The sequence below is a fragment of the Trichoderma gamsii genome (genome assembly GCF_001481775.2).
Source record: "Trichoderma gamsii strain T6085 chromosome Unknown Scaffold_42.2, whole genome shotgun sequence".
Lineage (NCBI taxonomy): Eukaryota > Fungi > Ascomycota > Sordariomycetes > Hypocreales > Hypocreaceae > Trichoderma > Trichoderma gamsii.
In genome coordinates, this window is record NW_020171379.1 from 231174 (window position 1) to 257502 (window position 26329).

A 26329-nucleotide genomic window follows, 5' to 3' on the forward strand; every position below is an offset into this window, starting at 1 on the left:
GCAATTTTAGTTTCCTTACCAGCCTCCGTTTAATATCGTATGTTATCGAAAATCCAGAGGCGGTTAAATCTGGATTTAAGTATCACAGCAATTATAGTCCCACCCCAAGCCTCCATTTTTACATAGTAGTAGAATTTATTCGAAGCCTAGGAGGAGTTTAAAAATGTTGTGAAATTTTCACAGCAATTTAGTGCCTCTGCAAGCCTTCATTATATTTAATCGAGACCTTGGGGGAGGTTAAAAGTGCTGTGGAAAGCGTACACAAGCGGACATCAAAAAAACCAGGGAATCTGGCGATCTTGCACACAAAAGGAACATCGAAATAAACATGTGCATACAAATAATGGAAGCGACCTACATGAGCAGTGCTCTTGCTATTACTTTGTGTGTGAAGATTCATTTTGCGGTCCCTTGTTTTTTTTTTAAAAATCGCTTGGTACAGTCCTTGAGCCACCTCCGAGGAGTTCTGGTAAGACAGCTGTAATAACGTGAGATTAGGAAGAAGTACACTTCATCTTTATTGGTGTATCGCTCTCTATCCAATAGAAAGCCGCAGCAAGAGGCCATCTGCAGCTTCGCATTAGCTGTCAGCACAAGGCAGCCTTGTCTGATGCTGACCTTTAGGCAGGCAGCAGTTAGGCTCAGCCAGGGCACATGCACATGTATCTCTGCTTGCTGTGTTCCCTTGTAGGAAGTTTTCTCTATTCTCTGCTCAGCTCTACCAAATGGACAGCTTGGACACATGGATGTAATGATTAGAAGCCGTTGGCTATTTTGAGACACATCCGAGCAGCAGCAACTTACAGTAGATATCAATCAAAGGGCACCGCCCCACGTGGCGTCACAAGGCTGTGCCAGCTGAGAAGTGCATACGAGCTACTGCCGGGCACCTTGGCCATCGTCTTCTGAATGCAACCTGGACCAAGCCAAGTCCAGTCATCAATTAGGGCTGCTCACCTCAACTTCGCTCTTATCCTCCTCCAGTCACCGACCTGCCAGGGCGCCTCAGCGAGGCTCATGCGGCTGAGAAACCGTCTAGCGAGCGGTATCCGTCCCTCTGCCCTACGAAGATTACATCACACCACACCTCACTCTTCCATTCCTCCTCACGCACAACAACTTACACGCCCCGCCACATCCAGACCAAAGCGGATGAGCTATAAATATCTTTTCTCCCAATTCAGCTGAGCAAAGACACCACGAGGGGAGGAGCAGTACGAAGAAAAGAACCCTGCAAAGATGAGCTCTCCCGGCAGCAACTCGGCAGCTTCCCAGCGAGCTTCGGAGATCACCAGCGCCATGCTCAACGTCCCCGGCTACGCAGACGACAGCATGCTCTTCATGATGCGCTACGGCGCCCTGGCCAAGGTGTGTTATGACCTCATTTGCAATGTTTTCTTTTTGTTTGCGCCTCTCTCTTCTTTCATTTGGCACTACCACAATGGGACCCATTTTCATCCGCCTCTCCCCGTCTCTTTTTTACTCGTCCCCTTCATCATAACCATAAAAACGCCCGTTCTCCATAATATTGTGTTTTTCTCTCTCTCTTTTTTTCCTCCATTCAGCTGTGCGGGCTACCTGCTCCACCGAGTAAGCCCAGCCGAAAACAAAGCAAACACGTGCGCCTGACGCATTTGGCATTCTTGTTGGGCTCTGCTGCTCTAGCGAGAGAGTTTTGACGGGTTTGCCGCATCCGGGCTGGACGGGGACGGAGACGGAGACGGCCATGACTGATGTGATAGTCATTCCACCGGTTCACCCTGGCGACGAGGGGGAAGATCAGTGCATGAACAACATGAAAAAAAAGCTTGACATGTGATGAACAGCATACAGTAGCTGTTTTGTCGATTACGAGCTTTTTTTTTTCTGCGTTCATTGCATGTTTTACTGGGGTGGTCGTTTATGATGACTCAGTTTCTGCAACCTGTCTGACCGGGTACCTACATGTATCAAGCGATGCTTTTTTGCCTTTTCACACACGCGCACATCGTATTCTCGTAACGTTATTTCCTTCCTGTCAGCGGATTTAAGAAACCAAAATGTAAAAAAAAAGAAAAATAAAAAAGAGGCTGATGTGATGTTAAACTGTTCCGGGCACTTCCCCCCGGGCAATCAGGAGACGCTACGCAAAGTCGACTGGGACGAATTCCAGCTACGCATCTCAGCCATGAACGCCCACTGGTTCAAAAGCCACAAGAGCGAAAGCGGTGCTGCAAGTGGAAGTGACGACAGCGTCACTGACGTCGTCGGCTCCCGCGGCACCGGCGAGGGCGATGGAGCAAATCTGAACACAGAAGCAGCAGTTGTGGCGGCTAGCAGCAACGTCAAAGACTCGCCTATCATCGCAGCCACTGCTGCTGCTTCTGACGATGCCGCGGATCCGGCTGAGCCTGAGCCTGGGCCTGAGCCTGAGACGGGCCCCGAGGCCGCAGAGCTCGAGGCCCGGACGCTGGAGCTTATCCAGGACTTTCCGCGCCTGATGCGCGATTTTGACAGGTTCATCGAGTGTACAAGGATAATGGCGGCGAGATATAAGCGGTAAACCAAAAGATGGAAGGCGGCAAGATGGAAGAGAAAAAGACTAAACAATACCCTACCTAATACTTACACGCAAAAGCTACGATGACCGAAAATGGATAGGTACCTCGTATCAAGGCGGTAACGTTGAATCCAGCTTTAAAATTGTTTCATTAAAAACAGCTTTTTCATGTTCTAGACAACTTTTTTTTTTTTTTTCAATAATGGCAGGGATTGTTATCATCTCACCTTTGCACACCCCCCCTTACCTACCTTAGTAGTAGCAGTAGGTAGCTTCAATAGCTGCCCCCCCGTCCATTCCAGTGGTATTGAACAATCACGTCTTTTCAAAGCCCATCACACATCACACTAAGAGAAATACGGCGTCTGTCACGATGTCTGTCATTTTTGAACTATTGCTTCTTGGGCGCACACGAAAGAAAAAAAACTCAATTGAAAGAACCATTTGTTTTCTGAGGAATTGCCTTTTTGCATTAATTACTATTATCTGCAGCTATCCAAAGAAGAAAAAAACGTTTGCGAAGACCACCTCTCGCACCACTCCCAAATAAAAAAAGTCCGAAGTCAGAAAATGAAGAAATTTGTTTCGTATCACATCTGCCCGGCGCATCACAAAAAAAACACACAAAATTATTTCCAAGTCCAAAAAAATGTAGAGAATAAAAACGCCATCTTTCCCGCGGCAAGCAAAACACACACATCTATCGATGGGGGTATTGTAAGCTGCACTTTAATGCAAAAAATCGAGAAATAGCAAAAAAGATTAAGTTGAAAAGAAAAAACGGTCTAAAAAAACACGAGATGAAATTTTGCCGCGCCTTAGTATTTCTCTTTCCCCCGAGCCAGCCGTTGGTATAATTTAAAAAAGTTGGCGGAGGACCCGAAATAGTTGCGGCCCCGGTCTCGCCGGCTCCGGAGAGGGAAGATATAAACAAAAAGGGTAGATTGTCATCGCTTTTTCAGTAAAAAGAAAAGGCGACATTGCCGGCGACTTCAGTGTCTTTTTCGCATCTTCTCCATCGTTTCCCTCATATTTGGATCCTCTTTCCTCCCGGTCCCGAAAAGTTCACAAGTCGCCCCATTTAGGTCCTCAAGGCGTCGGAAACCATGTAGTAATGGAAAAAATTGTTGATTGTCAAGTCGCTTAGAGGGCGGCAGCGAGGACGGCGGCAGCACCGACGCCGAGGAGGACGTTCTGGCTCAGGGAGTTGGCGCCGTTGGTGGGAGCAGAGGTGGGCTTGCCAGTGCTGGTGACGCTGGTGCCGTTGGTGGGAGAGGCGTGACCGCCGGTCTGGGCCATGGCGGTGGCAGCGAAGATAGCGACGAAAGCGGCAGCACGCATTTTGATGGTTGTTTGGGGGGTTTTTTGGTGTTTTGGGGTTTGAAGGTGAAGGTTGTTGGAGTGGTATTAACGAATGTAGTTGAAGCTTGAAGAGTTCAAGATTGCAAGTTGGGTTGATAAAGAAGAAAGGAAAAAGAGAAGACAGCTCGAGGCGCAAGCCTGGCTTGCTTTATATCTTGGTCTGATGGGATGATAGACCATGGGCCTCCTCCGGTTCCATGGCATGGCTCCAGAGAAAAAAAAAAGGAGCCCACCCACACAGACACCAGACCTGCAAACGCCCACGCCCCTGTCTATCACACCCCTTGTCTGGGAGGCTCCAGGGGCCAGGAGGCGGGTGGGTCGGGACGTGATCCCAGCAGATCCCACGTTAGTCATGAGCGTCTTGTGCTGGAGGCTGGTTATCGCGTCATATGTATCGCCACTTTGCCTTGCCTGAAGGGTGACGATGGTCTCTATTCAGTCAGTCAGGATCGATTGTAGTCCAGAAGCGAGCACCCAGCCGCCACGCTGAAGCTGCTCTGAGTATGGTGTGCTCAGCCATCATACCTGCTGTTGCTGGCCCATGTAACTGATTACTGGGGCTGTGGATATGGAATGAGATGGGTCATTTCTCATTGCCTTATGCCGCTAACAGCGTTTGTGCCAGTGTATGCACATAGCCCCCATGCTATTTCGATATATCAATACAAGTATGTATATATATAGAACAAGGCAGATTACAGTGCAGCGGGCGAGTAGCTTTCGTACAACTACCTGGGCCTGGGCCTCGTCTTGTACCACACCAGATGTAACCAGTACTGCTATCTTGTACAACCAACCTCATCCATCGGAGACCGGAGCTTGGAGCACAAGTACACGCTCACCATGCCGTGTACGGAGAGGTACCTTGATGACAGAAATTACGCAAGCCTTTTTCCTTCTACCTCATTCTCTTTGTGGGAAAGAGAGAGAGAGAGAGCGGTGGCCGGAAGCCCCGACCACTTCATTTTTATGCTTTGTGATCTTTCAGTTTCGGGCTGCCTGTTTGTGCCACCGGGTGAATAAGGGCCAATCCAATGCTACCAAATACATCGTACGAGATAGGGCGGCTGCCATTGACTTTAGCCGTGCCACGTTCCTTTCTGTTTAAGCTTGACAGTGAACTGAGTAAGACGGCTGTATACGAGTGTAGACGGAGTGCCGGCTGTGTGTTTCCGTGCAAGATTTCCGCCTCGTGCATAAACGGAGATTCGAGATGATGACAGGCACGAGCGAGATTAGAGTTGAACTGAATCATGGAGAGAGCAAGAAGCAGCAGAGAGAGAGAAAAAGAGGGCCAACGCATGTACCTACCAGTGTGATCATCTCCATGTTGTTCGTCTGTGAGACGCTTGTGCTGTGCGATAAGTACCGGCCCGCTTCGAGTACAGATTATAGATTACCACACCACACCAACATGGTAGCCTTATCTCTGGGCGTCGTGCGTATCTCTGTCACATCCTCTGCCTTGATTTTGGCCGGCGGCTAGCATGCCAGTACCGTCACTAGCCTCAGCAACTCTGCGTTATCTCGACGTGCTCTAACTCGTCCGAGCAAGTGAACAAATGGGCATTATCAACGGCCATGTACTGTAGTGCCACATCAAGTAGCAGCAGCGCAGCACTAACTGGGGGCGTCGTCCATCCGGCTCCACCGCAAGCCACACGCCTGCTGAGGAATAGACAGAAGGCCACAGAAGTAGAAGCGAAGCACTGATAGCATAAGCTTGGCTGGACACAAGCACAGGTCAGCTTCCCGACTGACTCTTCCTCCGCTACCGAAGCCTGGGGGCTGGGCTGGGGGGGCAAGCCACCGCCCTCTCAAGCCACCGACCACCGATCAGCAAACCAGAGCCCACCTCTGTCCCACGCTGTCTTCCATGCCCGCTCCACCGCTGCGACATTCCAATATCCAATAATTTCTGGTGGGTTGGTGGGTGGACGAAGCGAAGAGCAAACCCGGATCCTCTTTTTCCCCCTTCTGGATCTGGGAGTGCGGGAAAAGAGGAAGACGGAAAAAGTAGCATACGCGTCATCATCACTTGCGAGAGAAATAAAAAAGGGCGGGAATTTTTTTCGAAACTGGGCAGAAAAGTGGGCGCGCGCGCAAAAAAGACTGAGCGAAGACAGAAGATGGACGTACACCGTCCCATCCGATATGATATGGCTCGTGGCTGGTGCATTGATAGCGATTGGGCCCTGGTGATGGCGTGACTGGGGACAAGGAGATTTGGCCAATGCTGGATGCCTGTTGTCTGCGAGCATCAGCGTTTCTGGTCGCCCGTCGCCTCGCAGCAGCGTTGTACCGGACATGTATGTAACCTGTCGTATAAGACGATAGCGTCGGCAGTAGCAGGAGCAACATAGGTAGGCAAGTAGGATTGATCCTAGCATGTACATACTTGTACATTAGCCGTTGGCATTCACACTTTCAAGGTTCACATCACAACATATCGACCTACTTTGCGTGTACTGTACTTGCAGCACCCATTACTCCTCCATTTTTTCCTTGCTTCACCCCGGCAGACCGTTTTTCCTGCTCTCCAGGCTAGATTTCCTTGTTGCTGTTAGCTAACCCCATCTTCGCCGCTTTTTTTTTTTAATCCCTCTTCCCCTCCGTTGAAACAAACGCACTCGCAGCAGGTTTCCCCTTTCAAGGTAAATTTGCCAGGCCCAGGGTTGGGGCCAAGCAGTGCAGGCTGAAAGGAGACGAGAAGATTAGCAGTGGATCCGGCGCTCCATATAACGGTGGATCTTCTCAAACCGCCGTGCGTCTGCCGATCTGGGATCATGGCTCGGGAAAGCTTGGCTTCCTTCTTTTTATGTGGCCGCGAAAGAGAGGAGCCTCTTTCCCCCCCATTTCCATTTCCACTTCTCCCTGCTCTTTACTGTATCTCTTGGCGCTGCTCGCGTGGACGGCCGGGCCTCGACATGGGAAGGACTGGATGCACTGCACTGGTCCAATGGTTGGTGCAGCAGATGAGCGGGAATCACAGTAAGCATGCAGCATTAATCATGGAACTGCATGTGGTGTTTGCTGTTTTTCTTCTTTTTTTTTCAGGTCTAGTTAGCGGCACATCTGCCAACTGCCGCATTTGCTCAGCTAGTGCGTGCACACAGACCTCACCACTAGCTGCAGCTGGCAATAGAACAGAGTGCATGTAAGACTCCGAGAAGGAAGCAAAAAAACCAACCTCCGATAGATACACAAGTATTGCAAGCATACTGTGCTACCTACATCGTTCAGCTGCTAGGTATTAACAGTGGCATGTCACGTCACACGCTCGCGCTCGGCACTCCATTTTACCTTTGTCGTGAAACCGTGCCGAGCGTTTCAACGGGAAAGGGGAGCGAAATTGGGAAGATCGCGATGCATCGGAAACACGGCTGCCTTTCCATTTTTTTTACACTCTTCTTCGCATTTCGCATTGGAATTGAAATTGGCTATTGGCCACTAGTCAAAAACAAAATGTTAAAATAGAAAAGAATGGGAAATTATTGCCAGTCTCGGACACCTATTATTTCATTGACAATTTCTCCGACAGATCACCGCGCCACAATATGCAAGGTACGAGTTTGATAAACGCTTGTCCGTGCCGCTATATTGCCACCGCACTCGTGTTACTATCAATCAATTTCAAGTAAATCAAGCTCAACAAGACATGCTGTAACAGCGGCCGCCCAAAATCCCCGACACGATCTGCAAGGGAGGCGAAATAAACCGGATCCCGCGTGCGTGTGTGTGTCAAAAAATAGAAATCAATAGAGCCATAAACTTTTTTCCAAGCGGCAACATGCTCCATTGAATGGAAATGAATGTTACAGATCAGCGACACGTATTGGCTGGCAGCCAATAGTTTGCAGACACAGCCTCTTCAATTACGAAAGTATAACATTTCAGGTTTACTTTTACAGTATTGCTACAGCCACGGCGAGTCGCACGTAATTAATTAATTTCCCTCCGTTGACCTTCTGTAACAGGGAGGTTGGCCCAGCCGAGTCAAGAAGCTGCGTATTGCGGTGTTTTTCTTTCAGCGTATTCCTCCCTATACTAGTAAAATGCATCCTAATATTATGGACTCCAATTCTGACGGCCGTTTTGCTGATGCCCGTTTTCCCAGTACACGTCTGGGCCAACCATACTGTACGGTCTTATACTGCCCGAGCCTGGTTGTGCCGTCTCCGAACGAAGCTTTTGCACTGCTTGGAGCTCTCTCTCACCTCTCTCCATTTTTCCCAGGTTTCAGGCCATCGACGCCTCAGGGCCCTTTTCCCGACGGACTCTCGGCAGCAGCCAGCGCTAAACCCGGGTGCCGCCTCAGCTAACAGCACCGCTAATCCAGGGCGCTATTGGCCTAACCGAACAATTCATTGAATTTGCCATCGACCAGAGCACTCACTCACTCAGCTATACCGTACAGTTTTGCCTCTTCTCTCTCTCTCCAGTCTCTTGTAGCCCGCTCAATATTTACATAGACCCCTGCTGGCCGTGCACACAGCGCGCATCAGGGGTGGTTGCCCTTGGAAGCTCTAGAAGCTCGTGCGCTGGCCGCTTGCCCCTGGATTGCTGCAGGTACCAGGCCGCCCCCGTCCCGTCCAACTTCCAGGTCCCTTTCCGTGGCAGCCGGGCGCAAATAACCCACCCGCATTGCTCGCAGAAACGAACAGACAAGCTCGTCCAAATCTCGGCTCCCCTGGCCGCCCTTGCTCACTGCAGCAAGACTGCAAACAGAACTGATCAATCAAATTCCAGTTTTCACTTTAGCACTTCCATTGGGTCGACCCCCTGCGGCACTCGGCTCGGCCGTAATCCAGCGCTGGCCGTAAGCCTTGCCCGCAAAGGCTCCATCGAATCCCAGCTGGAGCTTCTTTTCTGGAATCTGGAATCGATCCCTTTCTCTTCTTTCTCTTCCCAACTCCACTGTTGTCTCCTCTCTTTTCTCCATTTTCTGAGTTGGCAGCGGTGTGTGATTTATTCCCCCGTTGTTTTTCGCTACTTTGAGATGTTTTTCCATGGCGGAGAATTCAGCTGTAAGCGAAGGAGAAATGTCTTGAAATCGGCTTGTGATAGTTACCGCTTCGATATTCGAAAACCGGCACCCCAAAGGGAGTTTCTTATCAGAACAACGTCTCAAATGCTCCCAACTTGCAGCTCGCATCTCCATCTCCAACAGCGGTCAGAAACCCACCCCCAGAGCGGTCAAGGCCTCCTCGTCTCGCCTCCATCTCCCTTCGTTGGATCTTAATCTCTCCACGTCTCTCCCCCCTTACTGCCCATAAAAAAAAAGCTTATTCGACCCATAACCCAACAGCCACCCGTTTCCAAGGCAAGATCCAGATCTCCTCAAAATTATGAAAACGGAAAAAAAGAAAGAGAAAGAAGAAGCTCCCTTGGCTTGTTTAATTGGATGTAATCTCGCTACTCCGTAGTTTTTCTCGCCGCTCCAATGCTACTACTAGTACCCTTGGCGTGCATGGGGAGAAGATAGCGATTTTCGCTTCCAGTTGGGTTCCTTTGTTTTTCTTTTTTTGGAAGATTTCAGTTGCCTCGGGCTTTGGAGAGGACGGATCGAGTTATATCTGCCAATTTTTGACTTGTAAATAAGGTTTGTTGAGCATCTGTTGTAGTGAGTGCCACAAAATGTACGGGAACAATCTGTTGAGAAGTGGTTCCTTTGATACTGAATGTGTACTTGCTGGTATCTCTGTATTATTGACGTTTCCCGAAGAGTACCGGATCTGAACATCCATTCCAGCTAGACAAACAACTTCAGAATCATAAAGGGCAATGATTTATGCATATAACAACGCCCACCCATCAGTCCAGTCATGAGACTTAACCTACACCGTAACACGATATATTGCAAACATACATTCCTAGAAAGAACACTCTACCAGCATTTCACGAGAGCAACCTTCTTGAAATAATCTTGATATAAATCCATAAATCAACTAGTACCAACGCCAATGCGCAATGTCATCAAAGCAGTAGGCTATACAAACACGAAAAGCTCCATATATAAGTCCACCATTTGCAGAACCAAATCCATCACGTCATTATATTACAGAGACAAGTTCGTCCGTCCGTCCGTCCGTCCGTCCAATTGCAAACCTTCGATGCCTCCTCGGTGAGGCAATGGAATAAACAATGAACAATGCATGGAAGAACCTCTTCAAGTCGAGCCCTTCGTATTATTAAAGCAGCCACTGAGCCTTATCAATCTTGGAGAAAAAACATCCTTTTGGTTGTCACTTATCCTCCCTTTATATATAACTTTTGCTGAAAAGGGCTGGCGAATTAGTTGGTGCCGTTGACCTCGCCGTTCGTGGTGGCCTCTTCGGGCACGCCGATGAGGATAGAGAACTGTCCGCCAGCTCCAGCAGCGATGATCTTCTTGTCTCTGATGGCAGAGTTGTCAATCACAGTAGGGACGTGGATGTCGTCAAGTGTGCCCTGGCCAGTCTGGTAGTTGCTAGAAAAGCCCCACGAGTACACTTTGCCATCTTTGCTGATAGCAAAGCTGTTGTCGGTACCGGCAGAGACAGCCACAATATCAGAAACACCTAATGAAAAGGGTTAGTATAATGCAAATCGCGCACGAACAAAGGTAAAGAACCGCTCTACTTGCCTTCATGTTTGGTGGGCTTGATCAGGATTCTAGCAGTACCCTTCTCGTCACGAATGACATAGTCCTCGTCAACCTTTGCGACGGCCTCGGCCTCAAAGCCAACCTGGTATCCATCGATACGGCCCCAAGCAAACAGCTCTCCCTTGGAAGAGCAGGCCAGAGAGTGGTGGATGCCACCCGCAATGTCTGTGATTGTGTGGTCTGCAAGGAAGCTGATCTTGACAGGCTTGAGGATGACAGCATCATCCTCGCCGGCACTGTTCTCAACACCAATCTCGCCAAAGTTGTTCAGGCCCCAGCCCCAAACGGCTCCAGTCTTGTCAATGGCGAAGCTGTGATACGAGCCGCAGGCAATCTTGGCGATTTTGCCTCGGGGCAGGCCAACACCCTGAGGAATCAGAGATGACATCTTGTTACGCTCAATGATACGTCGGCCAAGCTGGTTCTGCTGGCCACATCCCCAGGCGACGACATTGCCCTTGTGGTCGAGAGCAAGAACGTGGTTGGCTCCGGAAGCGAGAGCCTTGATATTCTTCAGGGCGGGGATGAGCGCAGGCCGTGACTGAATTCGAACAGTCTCTGTGAAGCCCAGGATACCATCGCTGGAACGAAAGGTTCCCCATCCGTACACACGTCCGTCTTCCGTCAGCGCAAAGGAGGCGCTGTCGCTCGCCTCGACCTGAACAAACTTGGTGCCGGGAGCAAAGTCTTCCTCGGAAAGGGCGGTAGGTGTGCTCTCCTTGGGGTTGATGCCAGTATCATCCTCATCTTCCGAGTCAGAATCTTCAGCCTTGTCGGCATCGCGTAAACCACCGTCCCAGTTTGTGTCTCGACCCAGAGCACCTTGGTCATTCACACCCCAGGTGAGGATCTTGTTATCGCGGGTAAGCGCAACGACGTGCATGCCGCCGCAGGCAATTTGCACAACTCCGACTGTCTTGGCCGAAAGGTTGTCGTTTAACCGAGGACGCTTGACGTCGATCGGCTTCTTGCCATTGGCGCGCTTGCTTCCCAGCCCGAGTTCACCGGATGTGCCCTCACCGAAGACGTAGATGTCCAAGACTTGCGTGGGAGCATCGTTGATCTTCTTTCCGATTGCGACATGGGCAGTCTTCTTAGCCTTGACAGGTGCCTTGGGGCGAGCCTCGCGCACGGGTGCGTCTTCGATCTTGGTCTTCTTGGCCTGGGGCTCTTCCATGACGACATCTTCATCATGTTCGCTCTCTGTCTCCGAAGCCTTGCGCTTGCTTGCTGGGGCACCATTCGTCATGGGCTCGTCTGCAGTCTTCTCGACGGATTTTGCGCGGGCGCTGGCTGGCTTCTCATCCTTCTTGGTAGCCTTGGCGGCGGCTTTGCTTGTTGTCGCCTTGGAAGCAGCGGCCGTCTTGGATGTCGCCTTTGAGCTGGTCTTGGTCGCGGCAGATTTCTTAGCATCCGAAGCCGCCTTGGGGGCAGCAGCCTTTGCGGCCTTGGGAGGCATTGTGACGCGCTGTATTGTAGGGTTTGTGTTGATGTTGTTGCTTTTTGCTTTGATAAGCGAACAAGGGGAGCGAATATAGGGGTGGTTTAATCAGCGAGAGGGCGAGAAAAAGCTCCAATTGCAGAGACAGACGCTATGCAATGCTTTCAAAAGACCGGAAACCAATTTTTTTCCCTGATGGAAAAAGAAACAGCGCGCGATGTGAGGTGCCGCGGGATAGATATAGGAGTGGCTCGATGATGGCAGGACGCGCCCAGGTGAGATTTTTTGCCCAGCCCTGGTGGGTGGCTCAGAGAAGCGGCCCCACACAAGGTAGGAACTTTACCAAAGCTCCTCCCAAAAAGGGCTGACCGCCTTTGGTTTGTCCGGCAGTAAGAACATCAATGGCCAATGAACTCATTGTTTGGCTCGTCGCGCGAGCGGTGAATCGCAGCCCGCGATTACATAAGACGACAAGCAGACAAGAATGCGCCGTGTGTGACCTGATGTGCTGACATTGAATAAAAGTGATTTGAGCATCTCACATTGGACTGACTATAAGCAGGGAGGAGCAGCAGAAAACAAGAACCAGCGAATCGTAATCTCTTCGGGAAATGATGACAATACGCTTAGTGTTTAGCTTATTATGTTTATGCTATTGATCTCAAATATTGTGATGAGTATTGTTATTATCTAAATGCCTCGCGAGGGAGGATACATGTATATTGAGCCGCCAAACGCCATTTCCCAATTGTGTTGATGCGGGACAACAATAACAACGGGACAAACCCAGATCCAGACCCGGAGTAGCAACACGCCCGCTGATTGGGCGATCGCCGGCCTGCCAAATTTATGTACGTGTATGCAGCCTCTTCGTAAAATGTATGCAGCTGCAGCTTAAGCCTGCAGCCAACTTATGAACCCGTAAATCCGCATTCCAATGCCGCCCTAAACGCCACCTCGGACCAAAAAGGGAGAGAAATAAGATGAGAAGACAATTATAGAAAAGAAGGACGATATATGCAAGACTTTTTCAAGTGCGCAAGTCGTAGCTCGCTCTCTTTATTTGGCGAAGTTGGTGAAGTCGATCTCGTTGGCGGGATTGTAAGTGCCATCGGCGGCCTTCTCGCAAGTGCAGCCAGCTATTCATCCAGATGTCAGCATTCGCATTCTGTAGCGCACATGTAGATGGTGAGTAAATCTTACCAGCTGGTCGAGCACCGCACTGGCAGGTTGAGCCTGAGACGGGCGCATTCTCCGTCGAGGCTCGGTCGCAGGTGCACTCGCCGGCAGGACGAGCACGGCATGAGCAGCGTGGGCCCTCGAGGACGTTCTCAGTGGTGGCCTTGGCGCAGGTGCAGTGAAGAGCAGATTGCTCGCCGCATGAGCAGGTGGCTTTCTGGGCTGTTTGCGAGATTGATTGTTAGAATACCGCTGTTATTGAGTCAGAGGATGGGTGACGGAACTCACCACAAGCACACTCGGCGTCGGTGCCCTGGCGGCAGCAGGTGGTGGCCTTGACAGTCATTTTGATGATGGTGTTTGTGGTGTTTGTCAAAGAAGAAGAGATTGCGTGTGAGTAAGTGTAGAATTGGATGCGAGTTGTAGAAGTAGATACGGATGCGAATAGCAGTTGATATAGACGTCCAGTGTCTGCTTGGCCGGACAGTGACGTCTTTTGTACCTGATTGTCGGTCCACTCAGCCTCGACGCCGCTGGGCTGATGACACTCGTTTTGGGTCAGATTGCGACGATGCTGATTGGCTGTTCGAACGGGGCGAGACAGCTGGCCAATCAACAATCGGACATTTCCAAGCATATGCCTGCAGCCTAAGAAGCGCTTCTAGAGGATACGAAAGATGCGCCAAGTGGCCATTTTCATGGCTCGATTATTGCCAATCATTTGTTTTTTTTTCTCTCTCTCTTAGTTAACACTGTTGTTGTCAAATAGCTTGTGGCGAGGATTCTGGACCATGATGATGGTATATGGATCAAGCGGAGTATGAGGCTACCCTGTAAAAGTGAAGATACTTGAGTCAAGGGCCATAACTGGAGTTGGGAAATGTCTTCTTTGCGTTAAAAGATAACACAGGCGACAGTTAGGTAGAAGCCCGTGTATTTGAAAGAGACAAAAGCGTTTGTTAGCTCTGGATGAAAGCGCTCTTGACAAGCTTATTAGTTGTTGGCGGATGCTACAGTATAAAATACGCTAAATCTTTGTCGGCTATACCTCATAATCCTGGAGCTGTTTCTACTGAGCGGGATGCAACCCTGGCGGAGTAATGGTGCTGATAAGAGTTGCTGGCAAAGATGCATGCGTATATGCTCGTTGCACACCTACTATCTACCTAATAAAGAATCGACTTGCACAGGTATTGATCTGTCTGAGCTGTCACCCGCTCTACTTTTGAAGTGATATAGGAGAGCCTACACTTGAACAAAGTCAATGACCTCCTCCAACATCCACTCAAAGCCACGACGACAATCGAAATCCGGTAGTCATCACTGACTAATGCCTTTTCTGCATGCTGCGACACGATCGAAATGAGATTAAGATACAGTAGTACCATTTTAAGGTTAGCAGTTTCTGGGGAAGCATAAAATAGCCGCCCCCATTTGTCACGGACCGCATTAGCGACAAATTTGATCCAAGGATTGCCGGCCCAGGACGTGATTGGGGTGCAGAGATGACACATTCGCTCTAGAAGTCTTCTCTCTTTGGAAGAGAAGCTCAACAGCCGCTTTCTACTGCCGAATCTCCAGGGCTTGTGACTGGTTGTGGTGGCATATAGCCTAGATTCTACAGCGATCCTACGAGGTTGCATCCAACTAAGGCCGCCCACATGCAAGCCGGTCTTCTCGGCGTCGTATCCCCCTCTCTGAGGAGCTGTAGCTGTAGATGGATATGTAATGGTAAAATGAAGCCTGGTTGAGTCGTATTTGGCGTATTTGGGCTTGCTCCCTTGTAGGAGAGGGTGATCTGCGATAAACAGCTATATGTAAGGGGTTTCCACTTAGTTTGGATCCTGCGCTTGGAGCTTTTTTTCCCTGCCTTTTGAAATTTTCTGTCGTCTGCTTGCCTGGCAATACACCAGCAGCTATATCGCACTGAAAATGTCACTCAAGACGGATGAAAAGGTCCAAGTGTCAACGCGTGATGTGCGCCAGGCCGCTGAAATAGGCCAAACCGCCACAGACAGGTGAGCCAGCACAAATGCGCGGGTTATAGAGAGATGTCTCTTTCTCCTACAACTCAAAGCATAAAGCATAAAGGATAAACAGAAACCAAAAAAAAATTAAAATTTTTTTTGAATTATACTGATGTTATCTGAAATGCTATAGATATGGCGCGGCCCTCGTGGCATACAATCCTGCAACAGAGCGCAGGCTGCGACTAAAGATTGACTTTTACATCGTCCCAACAGTGTCGCTGCTGTATCTCTTTTGCTTTATCGATCGCGCAAACATTGGTAAGCTGATAGCGAACTGTCTATTCATGTGTTGATTGTTAAACTCGCTCTTACAAAATGATGCACAGGTAATGCAAAAATCGCAGGTCTCGCGAGCGACCTCAAACTGGAAGGATACGACTACAATGCCGTCATCTCTGTTTTCTTCGTCTCCTACATCATCTTCGAGATCCCGGCAAATTTGGCCTGCAAATACATAGGACCAGGCTGGTTTCTTCCCCTGATAACGGTTCTGTTTGGCGTGTGCTCTTTATCAACTGCGTATGTCAATACCATGGGCCAGGCCGCCGCCGTCCGATTCCTGCTCGGTATTTTCGAGGCTGGCATGATGCCTGGAATTGCGTACTATCTATCTCGCTGGTACCGCCGCTCCGAGCTGGCCTTCAGACTATCTCTATACATTGTCATGTCGCCGCTGGCCGGAGCGTTTGGAGGCTTGCTAGCATCTGCTATCCTCAATCTCGACCACGTTGGCGGTGTTCATAAATGGCGGATGATTTTCGTTGTCGAGGGCATCATCACCATTGGCCTTGGTCTTGTTGGCTTTCTGACCTTGACTGATCGCCCAGAAACGGCGCGTTGGCTGTCTCAGGACGAGAAAGATCTGGCCATTGCGCGTATCAAGTCTGAGAGAATTGGTACCACCACCATTCTTGATAGTATGGACAAGAGCAGGATCAAGAGAGGCATCTTTAACCCTGTGACAGCCAGCACATCTTTCATATTCCTCTTGAACAACATCACAGTCCAGGGACTGGCATTCTTTGCCCCGACAATCGTTGCCACTCTGTTCAAGGGAAAGACGACAACGCAACAGCAGCTGCTGACTGTGCCACCATACGTGGTGGGAGCATTCTTCACCGTCTTGTTCCCGCTCCTGAGCTGGCGCCTCGACAGGCGGCAGATCTTTATCATACTCTCTGCGCCCATGGTCATGATAGGATATGCAATGTTCCTTGGCTCAACGGATCAAAAGGTCCGATACGGCGCAACGTTCCTCATCGCCTCCTCCGCATTCGCGCTGGGGCCCCTAACAAATGCGCAGGTTGCCGCAAATGTTGTCGGCGACACGGCTCGCAGCGCGGCAATCGGCACCAACGCCATGATGGGCAGTGTTGGCGGTCTGATCAGTGGGTGGGCGTTTCTTCCCTTTGATGCACCGGATTACCACATCGGTAATGGACTGAATTTGGCCACGTCGGGAACGGTCTTGATTTTGGCTACACTGACGCTGCTGTGGATGATTCGGGACAATAAGAAGAGGGGGAGCAAAGATATTGATGCGGAGTTGAACGGCCTGACTCAGGAGCAGGTTGAGAACCTGGACTGGAAGCACCCGGCTTTCCAGTGGAGATATTGAGTACACGTATATTGATGAATGCTATCCAATTTTTTCACAATTCTCACCGCAATATGCTCATTTCTTCTTGGGGTATATGAGATGCTGAGTGAGCATACGATATAATATGCTGTGACATGGTTATGTAAATGATTTGTCAAGTTTGTGATGCGGCTGCTTGTATCCGTCGAATAACCTCCCGTGCTTCAGCAAGTTCCCGTTGCCACAAGTTACATATGACAACACTCACTCCGTTGATCGGACTTGGGCTCTGTAGGACTAATAGCTCACTTGCTCTGCTCGGTTCTGCTATTTATACCTGGCTATAGTCCTCCCGAATCCATGAAAACGTTTGTACTAGATCTTTACAGACGGGCAATATGACGCCCTCTTCAACTACAATTATGGATTCCTTTTATAGGCATTACACTCAACCAACCGGGTGTACGTTTGAGAGTGAGATTGCGGAACAAAGGACAAGAGGTGCAATCATACAGCTTCACGAATCTTTGCATCCAAGGGTATTTAATATTGAGATTCGGGCGCTGTGCTAGTTTCTTCTTCTTTGGGTCGGACGCGAAGAGGGATTGTGCCAAACTTCCACTCTATAGAACACGTGGATGTCATTTACACCGGTGATGAAAGTCCTGATCGTTATAATCATGAGTCTATCGAAGTATTGTGAGTTCACTACCGCAGTCTCTATCCAGGCCTTGTCCGCAATTTTCGAATCTTGAATACAGTATGCTTATATTTACATTAATATCAGACATGTAACTAAATCAGCTCCACTGCTTGCCGGTACGGAATCGCCGCCGAGCGAACCAACTTTGTGTCGGCTCAGCTACAATCCCGATCGCTTTTTGAAACGTATCGGCTTAGTTGTGCGACACATCAGGTCATCGCATAGCCAGCGCGATCAGCGCCAGACGACGTCAAAAACCTGGTGATCTATGGTCTTAAACATTATTTGACGCCAATTATCACACCACTACCGCCCCAGGATCGTCATGGAGCTACTCGGAAATACAACACGGTATAGCAAGCAACCGGACGGCTGTGGTAGCCGAGTCCTTGCAAAGACAGTGCACCGCAGGCACCATTGACGCATGGCATTGCTCTTACGGCATGTCTAGGGACTACAAACTACAGCATATAAACCTATAGGACAGCACCACCTGTCTATCCTGTGAGAGAGTCTGAGAGTGCGTTTCGAACATCAGCTGAATCTGTGCCCCCGACAGCTCCCCCGCCACCGCGGTGTTCAACTTCATCCAGAAGGTGAAGTTGAAACTGCCCAAGCGTGAAACTGGCTGCGGTCTCCATATCGGCGTCCTGGTTTCCATTTAGTCGGCTGGATTTTACTTGGTTAAATGGAAAGTCTTTTGTTCTCGCTGGTGCGGACCACAATGTCACCCACATTCAAGCTTGTTGGTGCTCTTGTGGTAATCAACATGAAGACACTGTTCGACCCCTATCGAGGAAACCGGAGGTGTTGCACCCCGACCTCTCTACCAATGACTAGGCGAGTAGAGGCACGGAAGCGTTGAGCAACTGGGGGCTTTTTGCAGAGAAAATTTACCCAAAGGCAAAAGACTGTTGAATGTTAGTTATGAGCCATGTCGACGGTATATACGACCCGTTGATTAGCGTTGGATGCCTACGAGTATCTTCTTATAAAAGTACGCCTATATTTTTTGGATTATCTCTCAATCTCTTATTACCACGCTGACTACCATGCAATATGAAGCTGGAGTCTATACTACTCTGATTGCACAAGCAAATTGGTATGTCGAGCCCTTTCATCTCCTCCTCATTTCCTTATCCTCTACCCTCGACCATCTTTTCCTCAGCTAGAATTCCCACTCACTTCTCCCATAGCAAGCTATCAAGTTCACTACCATCACCAACCACTTTTATCATTCATCATGACGAATACCACCTACCCAGCGAAGAGAACGACGTCCTATCCGCCATCGCAGGCATGGGATACTTGTACTTTGCCTTTTGTATGGACTGCCTGGTCGGCCTCTTATTGTTGCTCGCCATTCCCCGTGTGATCGCCATGTTCGTTGCTCGCTGCCGCGAGAAGCGTCAAGAGCACCGTGATGCACATAGGCGTACTTGGGAAACTGAGAAGTCGAGAAGCCTGCCAGTGACGAATACTCCAACACACCATAGCACCGGTGACATCCGAAGGGATGACGAGGAGACAGCCAAAATCCTGGCTCTAACGAAAATTCGCAGTAAACTGCCAAAGAAGGTATCGCAGCGAGCCCAGGAAGTGATCGAGTGAAGCGATCCGCACACGGGCTATTCAATACCGTCACAAAGATAACCAGCAAAGGCAGACGACCATCATCACTTCCGCAACTGAGTTAATCGGTCTTCTGGACATTATAACCTTGTTCAGAGTGTTGCTTACGCAAAGAAATCTCATCTCTTCATAGTATTGTGATGAGGGATGTCAGGATTTCTGCATGGATACTCTGCGCGATACGCCTTGGATACAGCAGAGCTATAACCTTCTCGAGCTTTTCGGCCGGGCCAAAGTCAAATTGTTTGATTTGATTGAAACGAATTGCTGTCTGCGCCCGTTTTGGTAGGCTAAGCAGCAACAGGCGCATGTGCATTGTGGCGTCGAACAGCTCAAGCTTTGCCCTTCCGATGCTTTGGCGAACGTGCAAAGATCGAACATCAACGTATCTCGGCTATTTCGAGCGTTCAAATCCATTTTGGCGAAAGTTTGCCGCCAATGATTATACGCAACATGAATGTTTACATACACTCAGACGATCATATTACATGTGCTGAAACCAACCAGCTCAAGAGCTTTCGCGATCAAAGACACATGAAACAAGACAAGTTCATCAACCAATATATCTGACAAAGCGATTCTATTTTACGACTTACAACAACATTTTTCACCATCGAAACCTCGGTTTGACAAGCTTATACAGTCAAAATCGTCTCTGTCATTATCATTGTCGGTGAAACCGGGCGTCTTATCAAGGCCATGACCTCATGTATACCTATATCGACTGCATGCGAATCCACTGAAAGAAAGCAAGTTCAATCAAATAAGTTGATTTCATGACTCAGTCTGACTCAAGCTCATCTCATTTCGAAGACACATGAGGCTGAGAATGGACGAATTGACAGATGTGCTATTTCGGTCGCAAACCAATCTGTGGCAAATCTCCCAGATATCAAGAAGATACAACTACTGGACAACGTTTTACAACCCGCTTTCTTTTCAGTTTAAGGCGGTAAACTCCCAGCTATAAACTCCCTTAAAATGTGTATCTAGACACATGTGACCGAAATGGGTATAAATCATTAAGAGACTGCTACATTTGTCTCGTGCATTATCCCATCAGGGGTCGGTGAAAAAGTTCAGAGAAAGCCGCACGAGACATGCAAAACAACGAAGTCAAACGACTACGCCGCGCACATTGGACATGTCAAAGAGCAGCACCAGAAGTACGTCGAGAAAGGGGACAACCCCAACGCCTCAGACGACTCTGTTATCGACATCATCAAGGCAAGCTATGGGATTGCCCAGGTATCCGTGTAGATTAGGACGCCAAGAGAGGTTGATTTCCTCATAATACGGCTGATGGCGTTTGACACAAGACATACTCGAACGGCCCTCATTGTTGGGTATAATGTAGGAGACTTTTTGGCAGAACAGCTGCATCGCTCAGCAACACCGAAAGCGATAATGATGGCCACTGAGTGGATTATATCTTCACTCCCGGCTCCACCGAATCGAACGAGTCCTATCACAACTTTTACATCATGAGGAGGTATCTCCTATTTGATCATCGTTCAAATTAGCAATGATTTGCCTTCCTATGAACCTCTGCCATTCGACCAGGGGTGTTATTCACGTCAAGGCATGATGTTTTAGTCTCCCAAGTCCCAGAACGAAAATCAAGCGGCGAAATTATACTCTCATATCAGACTACGAGAAGCAAGCAAGCGATTTTTCCATCATGAATAAGAGAGCCGATTTTACTCGGAGAGCGGTTCTTCCACCACGAAGAGCTATTTGCAGATTTAAACATATTTTATATCATCGAGGATACATCTCTCCTAGAAATATGATCAATCACACTCCCAAGCGCGTTATCCATGCCAAGGTTTGATGGGATACACGCCTCTCAACACCCAGTACGGAAATCAGCGAAGAGATTGTATTGTCAAGCTTGACTAGGAGACGCGTGGAGAGTATGCACATTCGTGTGCTGAATACATGTATAAAGTGCGGGCGTAAAGCCTGGGATTGCATCCCGCAAAAGAATATTATCGTTCCATTGATGTGGATCAATTGGTTGATTTTATTTGATGTCTTCTCTCCCTGATCGGGGCAATTCCTACGATTTCAAGTGTCGAATAATGGCACTGAATTATAGTACAAAGACTGGCTATATGCAGCAACTATTAGCTCGATAGCAATATTCAAGCAATCAAAAGCAAGACAAAATATTAGTAATACATCTAATAATACAGAATTGACAATACTTCTTCATGCACGGGACCTCATAGATAAAACCATCGCATGTCTACAACTTCATTTAGCCCATCCCGCCATTAAAGGGGTTAAACCGGTCATCAAGTCCATGGAATGAGGACTGATAATAGTCGCCTCCCCAGTTTCCGAGGTCTCCGTGTGGCGTGAGCTCTCCCGGAGCATAGAATTGATCAGTCATGGGGAAACTGTTGCCTATGTCTCCATCATTAGGATCTGAGACGCCATTATTCCACGACTGAACGGCCATAGAATCCATCGGGTCTGTCACGGCTAAAGGTGCCATGAACGGCATGTGCCCCGAAAAGCTCTGATCCAGCATGCCCATCGCCGCCGGTGTAGGCTCTGTCGTCGACGGCTCAGGAACCAAGTTGCTTCCGCGCCTTTGCCCGCCGTCCTTGACAATGGTTCGAACGCTGTCTCGGGGGCCGTAAACAGAATTCTTGATACTGCCGCTCTCTTCAGAGCACTCGTCCATCATGACAACGCCAGAGTCCGGACGTGGGAGTATTTCCCTTCCCTTTCGGGGAATAAGACTTTGGAAGCTCTGTACGCGAGGTGGTTCGTTCCTCTTGTTGCTGCGATTGGTGTAGGGCATGCTCTGTGCGGCGCCTATGCAGCGCTCTACGGCCTCCATGAAGCATTGTTGAAACTTGGAGGTCAGAGTCTCAAGCGTTGCGGGGTTTGAGATCTTGTCGCGAAGGGACGAGTGTAAGACTTCGAAAGATGACATGTAGTAATTGGAAAGCTCGAAGTGCTCGATGACGGGAGTAAAATCTGTGTGAATGAAGTTAGCGAATGTATAATCTTTTTCTTTTTCTTCGCCTTGGAGATGGAATGCATACTGTATTGGTGAATCTGGTGGTCTTCATCGTCCGGAAACAGGATATTCCAGATTTCTTTCCATTGAGCCTCGGGAGAGGCTCCACTGGCCCTCTTTCGAGACAGGAGCTTGATCGAGGTAGTTCCATCAACCCCTGACTCTGGATCATGATCCAAGATGTCGCACATTTCTTCTTTGGGCAGACGCTGATGATCACGAAGCTCTTTCCGAGTATGGAAGTCACGGTTGCATCTATCGCAAACGAATGCAGAAGGGTCGTCTCGCTTATGCTGTTTAACAATGTGCTGTCTATGATGCGTGTAAGCGACAGTCTCAAATATACGAGCAGTCGTATGTGGCTGGACAGGATAGGATGTGTATTTCAGGGCATTTACCTTAGCTCTGCAAACTTGGGAAAATAAGTCATGGCACAAGAATGATGGTCCCTGACATTAAAACGCGACGGATTTCTCTTCCTGTAGGGGCAGCTCAGGCGTAAATTCTCGTCATCCTTGGGGTTTGGGCGCAGCTTCTTGAGAGGATTATACCCCAAGCCTTCGCCGTCGGAGAACTCGCCGTCATCTTCATCCCCTCGGGTTTGCTTCTTTCTCTTGCCTGCCGATGAAGCATCCCCGCCTCCGCTACCCCCTTGGGAGCTGCCGCCTTGGGAAGGAGTCGAGGAGTTGCTTGACGATGACATGACTTGTGTCATATCAGCGTCCGATAACGAGGTCCAAAAGGAGCTTCCAACATCACCGACAAACTTGCATACAAGGCGTCGTACCGCCGGGGTCACCTTGGATGACTCTTCTTGAAGATCTACCCCAAAGACTAGTTGGAGCGTGTAATTTAGAATGGCCTCTGTGTCCTGGGAAGACACGTCGTCCGAAGCAGACGACGTAGTGTCCCACTTGGGCGAGAGAGACGGCTCAGTGGTGGTCTCAAGCTGCGGCCACTGATAGGAGTCACTTGGCGTCAGACTCTCCTCCTCCTCCTTGATAGGGGAGACCTTGGACGAGCTAGCGGGAGAAGTCAATATTTACGAGCTCGTGAGCTGCCTCAAGAGAGCCGCTGTGCTTGCCTTGTAGATTGATCCAGATAGTCACTATCACTCAAAGGAACAGGAGTGACTGGGGAGGCTACGTGAATCTCCAGTAGCCGGGCGCTGAGGTCCGGGTATCCTGCAAAAGAAAAGGCGTCGTCATCGTCGTTGGCGTGTGCTGAGCAGAGAGATCCCGTGGAAGAGCGGTGCCGCCGATGGTAGACCCGGCTGGCTGGACGCGAGGTGTCGATGGAGTGGCCGCAGAAGTCGCTGAGGTCGCTGGCGTAGCTGGTGCTGATGGGGCTGGCCAGCGTCGAGTGCGAGTAAGTGGTGGCCGAGTCGGGCACGTTGGCCGACGAGATGCTGCTCCGGGTCGAGGCGGTCCTGGAGCGCAGGCGGAATGAATGAGGGGCAAAGTGCAGGTTTTCCGGGAACTGCTTGCGCTGGGCAAAGGGGGCGACGCCTTGGCTCTCGATGCTGGACCGCGGCGTCGTCGTGAGAGACTCTTTGGACCGCGAGTCCTGGCGCAGGTGCAGCGGGATGTGGTTGACGGCGAGGCCTGGTGTGCGATCTCCCTGATCGATGGAGTTCTCGGCCATGGAATGAGCCGCGGAGAAACTTGCTCGCCTTACGGTCATTGGGTGCTGAAGCGTGCTCTTGTATTATACGGAAGCCGGTTGTGGCTCACGAATACACCAGCAGACTGTGTGTTGTCAGCGCCATGGTGAAGACATCTTGTTCCGCTGCTGGGGAGTAAGAGGAATAAAACAGAGCGATTGGGAGAGAGAGCGCGCAACGCCAACCTACATTAAAATTATAGTATATCAAAAAAGAGACGGAAAACGAAGGGACGAAAGGAAACGATTAAGAGAATTGCCGGAAAAGGGAGGTTGCCTCTCCAGAATGCCTCGTCGTTTGTTGACTGCAGGATCCTTTGTATTTAGCAGCGCTATCAGCACATCGTATCCCGTATCCCCCAGATAAGGGCGCTGGGAGTGCCTTGCCGACTGCTAAAGTGGCCAGCCTGGACGCCTTCTCGACTCCAGTCCTGGGTTTTTGCCTACTGGCCGGACTGTCTAGTGTCTCGCGCTGGGGTCTCGTCTTTGCCTAGACGGGCCAGAGAGAGGCATCCTTCGTGGGGACAGCAGCGGGTGCTGCGCCTCTGATTCGCTCATGGTGGCGGCTGTTGCATGGGGAGCGCTGCTGACGCAGGCAGAGACGATCTGTCGAGGCAGCCCTATGGTTCGCATCGCATTGAATCGCATCGCGATGAGGACAGGCCTGCAGTAAGTGGTCGCGTCTGGCACCATCCTGATCGGGCCTCGCTGCCTGTCAACGCCGCCAAACGCGGAAAGGCACAAAGGGTCTGCAAGGACAAGACTGCAAGGACAAGAAGACGCCATCTTCAACGCTTGCCTGAGGCCAGATGGGCCGGATGGGCGAACCAGTTGCCAACGGCCCCGGCTCCGATTTGGGGCTTCAGTAAGCGCCAGCTGAATGTCCGTCATCGTCCCATTGAGCGATGGGGAGGCCCCCTGGTAGGACGTGCCTTAATCTCTGATCCAGCGGGACGGCTCGCATTAGCACAGCGCCTATGGAGGCAGAGAACACCAAACAAGAGCAGGTTGTTGTTTATCCTAATTTCTTTTGTGTCAGTTGATCCAGGAAAGCACGACCTGAAGCAGCGATGGCCGGTTAAAAATAACGTTTCAGCGTGGGAGAGACAACCTGCGTGACGGCAGATTGTTGATGGCGGCGGCCGTAGATTTAGCTGTCCCATGTCCAGTGCTCGTTAATCTGGCCGTTGACAATCCGATTCTCGCCTCTCGTTGGTTCATGGAGACAAACTGGTACATCACCGATGCTCTGAGTGAGCCTTGTTGTCCTGAAGTGGCATGATTCTATAATTGCTGCACAACGGGGCCCAGTTGTGAAGTAGACCTACATGGAGGGCGATTTAGCTCTTGGCTGAGGTTTGCGCATAGGCAGTCGTGGCCTGATGACGATGATGGTGATGATGTCTTGTTGGGATTGCCAAGTTTACAAAGTCTAGGCCTCAGAGTGTAGGACATTGGTAGATGTGTGGACATGTATAGATGCGAGATTGATAATACCTTACGTCTATGTAGTGTAGCTGCTGGCTTATAAGAAGAGAATAGAGTCTACATGTACTTGAGCATGAGACAATATATTCAACAGGATTCAATTGTATCTTTCAAACTTCTGCATTCGCCTTCCAGATTGTTCAAAACTCAGCTGTAAAACCCTATACCATCATAGCCCACAACTATTCAATCCCATTTCCTTTTCCAGCCATCATGAGCTCCCAGCAACCTCGCAACGGCAACTCAGCCTCCAACCGATCTCCGTCTAAGTGAGACTATGCCCCATTCTCCCACTGGCAGATCGGCTCCCTCCTCTAAGCCAGCCACTACCAGTCGCTGTACTCGGCAATGTCCGCTAACATTCAACGCTACAGCAGCACAGCCCAGAACCCGGCCATGCTCTCCAGGTTCCTGTATGACAGGACCAGCCTGCCCGATCGCCTAGTAGCGAGATCGTTCAATGCCGCAACCCAGAACCGCCCGAATGGGCATGAGGCGAGTGCATCAGAGCTGGAGTATTACATGTCGCAAAGCACGAACAATGCAGATGCCACTGCAAATGCAAGTGCAAGTGCCCATTCGCAGGCAGGCAGGGCGACTGGGAGATGAGGGCCGGACAGACGCCAGAGTCAGTCGGGACGAGCTTTTACTTGGCATGGAGCTGAATTGCCGACGCCAGCAAATCATGAATCAAACCGCACGAAATGGTGGTGTATACGAATTGGCTGTGATGGACATCGTGTCACGCTGCCTAGAGTTGCACTTGGAAGGATGCTGGCCGGCAAGGATTGGCGCTGAGTCGCCATGTGGACAAGCAGATGCAGATGCAGTCATGGGCGCGAGCTTGAGTCCACGGTTACGGGAGCCGTTATTCTTAGCAGTATGGAGCAGCAGCGATAGCGCGTGTATTATTAGGCACACTTACCTGTGCCCTGGTCTTCTAGAACAGCAACTTGAGCCTCATTCTAGCCTGCAACCGTCGTGCCCTTCTCGAGTGGTGACAGCATCCCCACTATCTCGGTGTGTCC

General features: G+C 49.9%; 7 protein-coding genes across 7 annotated transcripts; 3 read left to right on the forward strand and 4 right to left on the reverse strand.

Moving 5' to 3' along the window:
- Nucleotides 1–1239: 1239 nt before the first annotated feature.
- On the forward strand, nucleotides 1240–2542 carry TGAM01_v209132 (hypothetical protein; the record flags this gene model as incomplete). The annotated part of the gene is made up of 2 exons (XM_018802044.1): nucleotides 1240–1368; nucleotides 2153–2542. The coding sequence occupies 2 exons, from the start codon at nucleotides 1240–1242 to the stop codon at nucleotides 2540–2542; spliced, it is 519 nt and encodes a 172-aa protein (XP_018664869.1).
- Nucleotides 2543–3497: 955 nt separating this feature from the next.
- On the reverse strand, nucleotides 3498–3880 carry TGAM01_v209133 (hypothetical protein; the record flags this gene model as incomplete). The annotated part of the gene is made up of 2 exons (XM_018802045.1): nucleotides 3498–3538; nucleotides 3715–3880. 2 exons carry the CDS (start codon nucleotides 3878–3880, stop codon nucleotides 3498–3500), a joined length of 207 nt encoding a protein of 68 aa, XP_018664870.1.
- A 6318-nt stretch (nucleotides 3881–10198) lies between these two features.
- TGAM01_v209134 (hypothetical protein) lies at nucleotides 10199–12009 on the reverse strand (the record flags this gene model as incomplete). The annotated part of the gene is made up of 2 exons (XM_018802046.1): nucleotides 10199–10464; nucleotides 10569–12009. The coding sequence occupies 2 exons, from the start codon at nucleotides 12007–12009 to the stop codon at nucleotides 10199–10201; spliced, it is 1707 nt and encodes a 568-aa protein (XP_018664871.1).
- A 1041-nt stretch (nucleotides 12010–13050) lies between these two features.
- On the reverse strand, nucleotides 13051–13807 carry TGAM01_v209135 (hypothetical protein; the record flags this gene model as incomplete). The annotated part of the gene is made up of 3 exons (XM_018802047.2): nucleotides 13051–13130; nucleotides 13195–13392; nucleotides 13459–13807. 3 exons carry the CDS (start codon nucleotides 13805–13807, stop codon nucleotides 13051–13053), a joined length of 627 nt encoding a protein of 208 aa, XP_018664872.2.
- A 1295-nt stretch (nucleotides 13808–15102) lies between these two features.
- Nucleotides 15103–16818, forward strand: TGAM01_v209136 (major facilitator superfamily transporter; the record flags this gene model as incomplete). The annotated part of the gene is made up of 3 exons (XM_018802048.1): nucleotides 15103–15188; nucleotides 15331–15458; nucleotides 15527–16818. 3 exons carry the CDS (start codon nucleotides 15103–15105, stop codon nucleotides 16816–16818), a joined length of 1506 nt encoding a protein of 501 aa, XP_018664873.1.
- A 1716-nt stretch (nucleotides 16819–18534) lies between these two features.
- On the forward strand, nucleotides 18535–19093 carry TGAM01_v209137 (hypothetical protein; the record flags this gene model as incomplete). Its single annotated transcript, XM_018802049.1, has 2 exons — nucleotides 18535–18584; nucleotides 18679–19093. 2 exons carry the CDS (start codon nucleotides 18535–18537, stop codon nucleotides 19091–19093), a joined length of 465 nt encoding a protein of 154 aa, XP_018664874.1.
- Nucleotides 19094–21377: 2284 nt separating this feature from the next.
- Nucleotides 21378–23834, reverse strand: TGAM01_v209138 (hypothetical protein; the record flags this gene model as incomplete). The annotated part of the gene is made up of 4 exons (XM_024550491.1): nucleotides 21378–22108; nucleotides 22177–22463; nucleotides 22550–23163; nucleotides 23286–23834. The coding sequence occupies 4 exons, from the start codon at nucleotides 23832–23834 to the stop codon at nucleotides 21378–21380; spliced, it is 2181 nt and encodes a 726-aa protein (XP_024404778.1).
- Between the last annotated feature and the right edge of the window lie 2495 nt (nucleotides 23835–26329).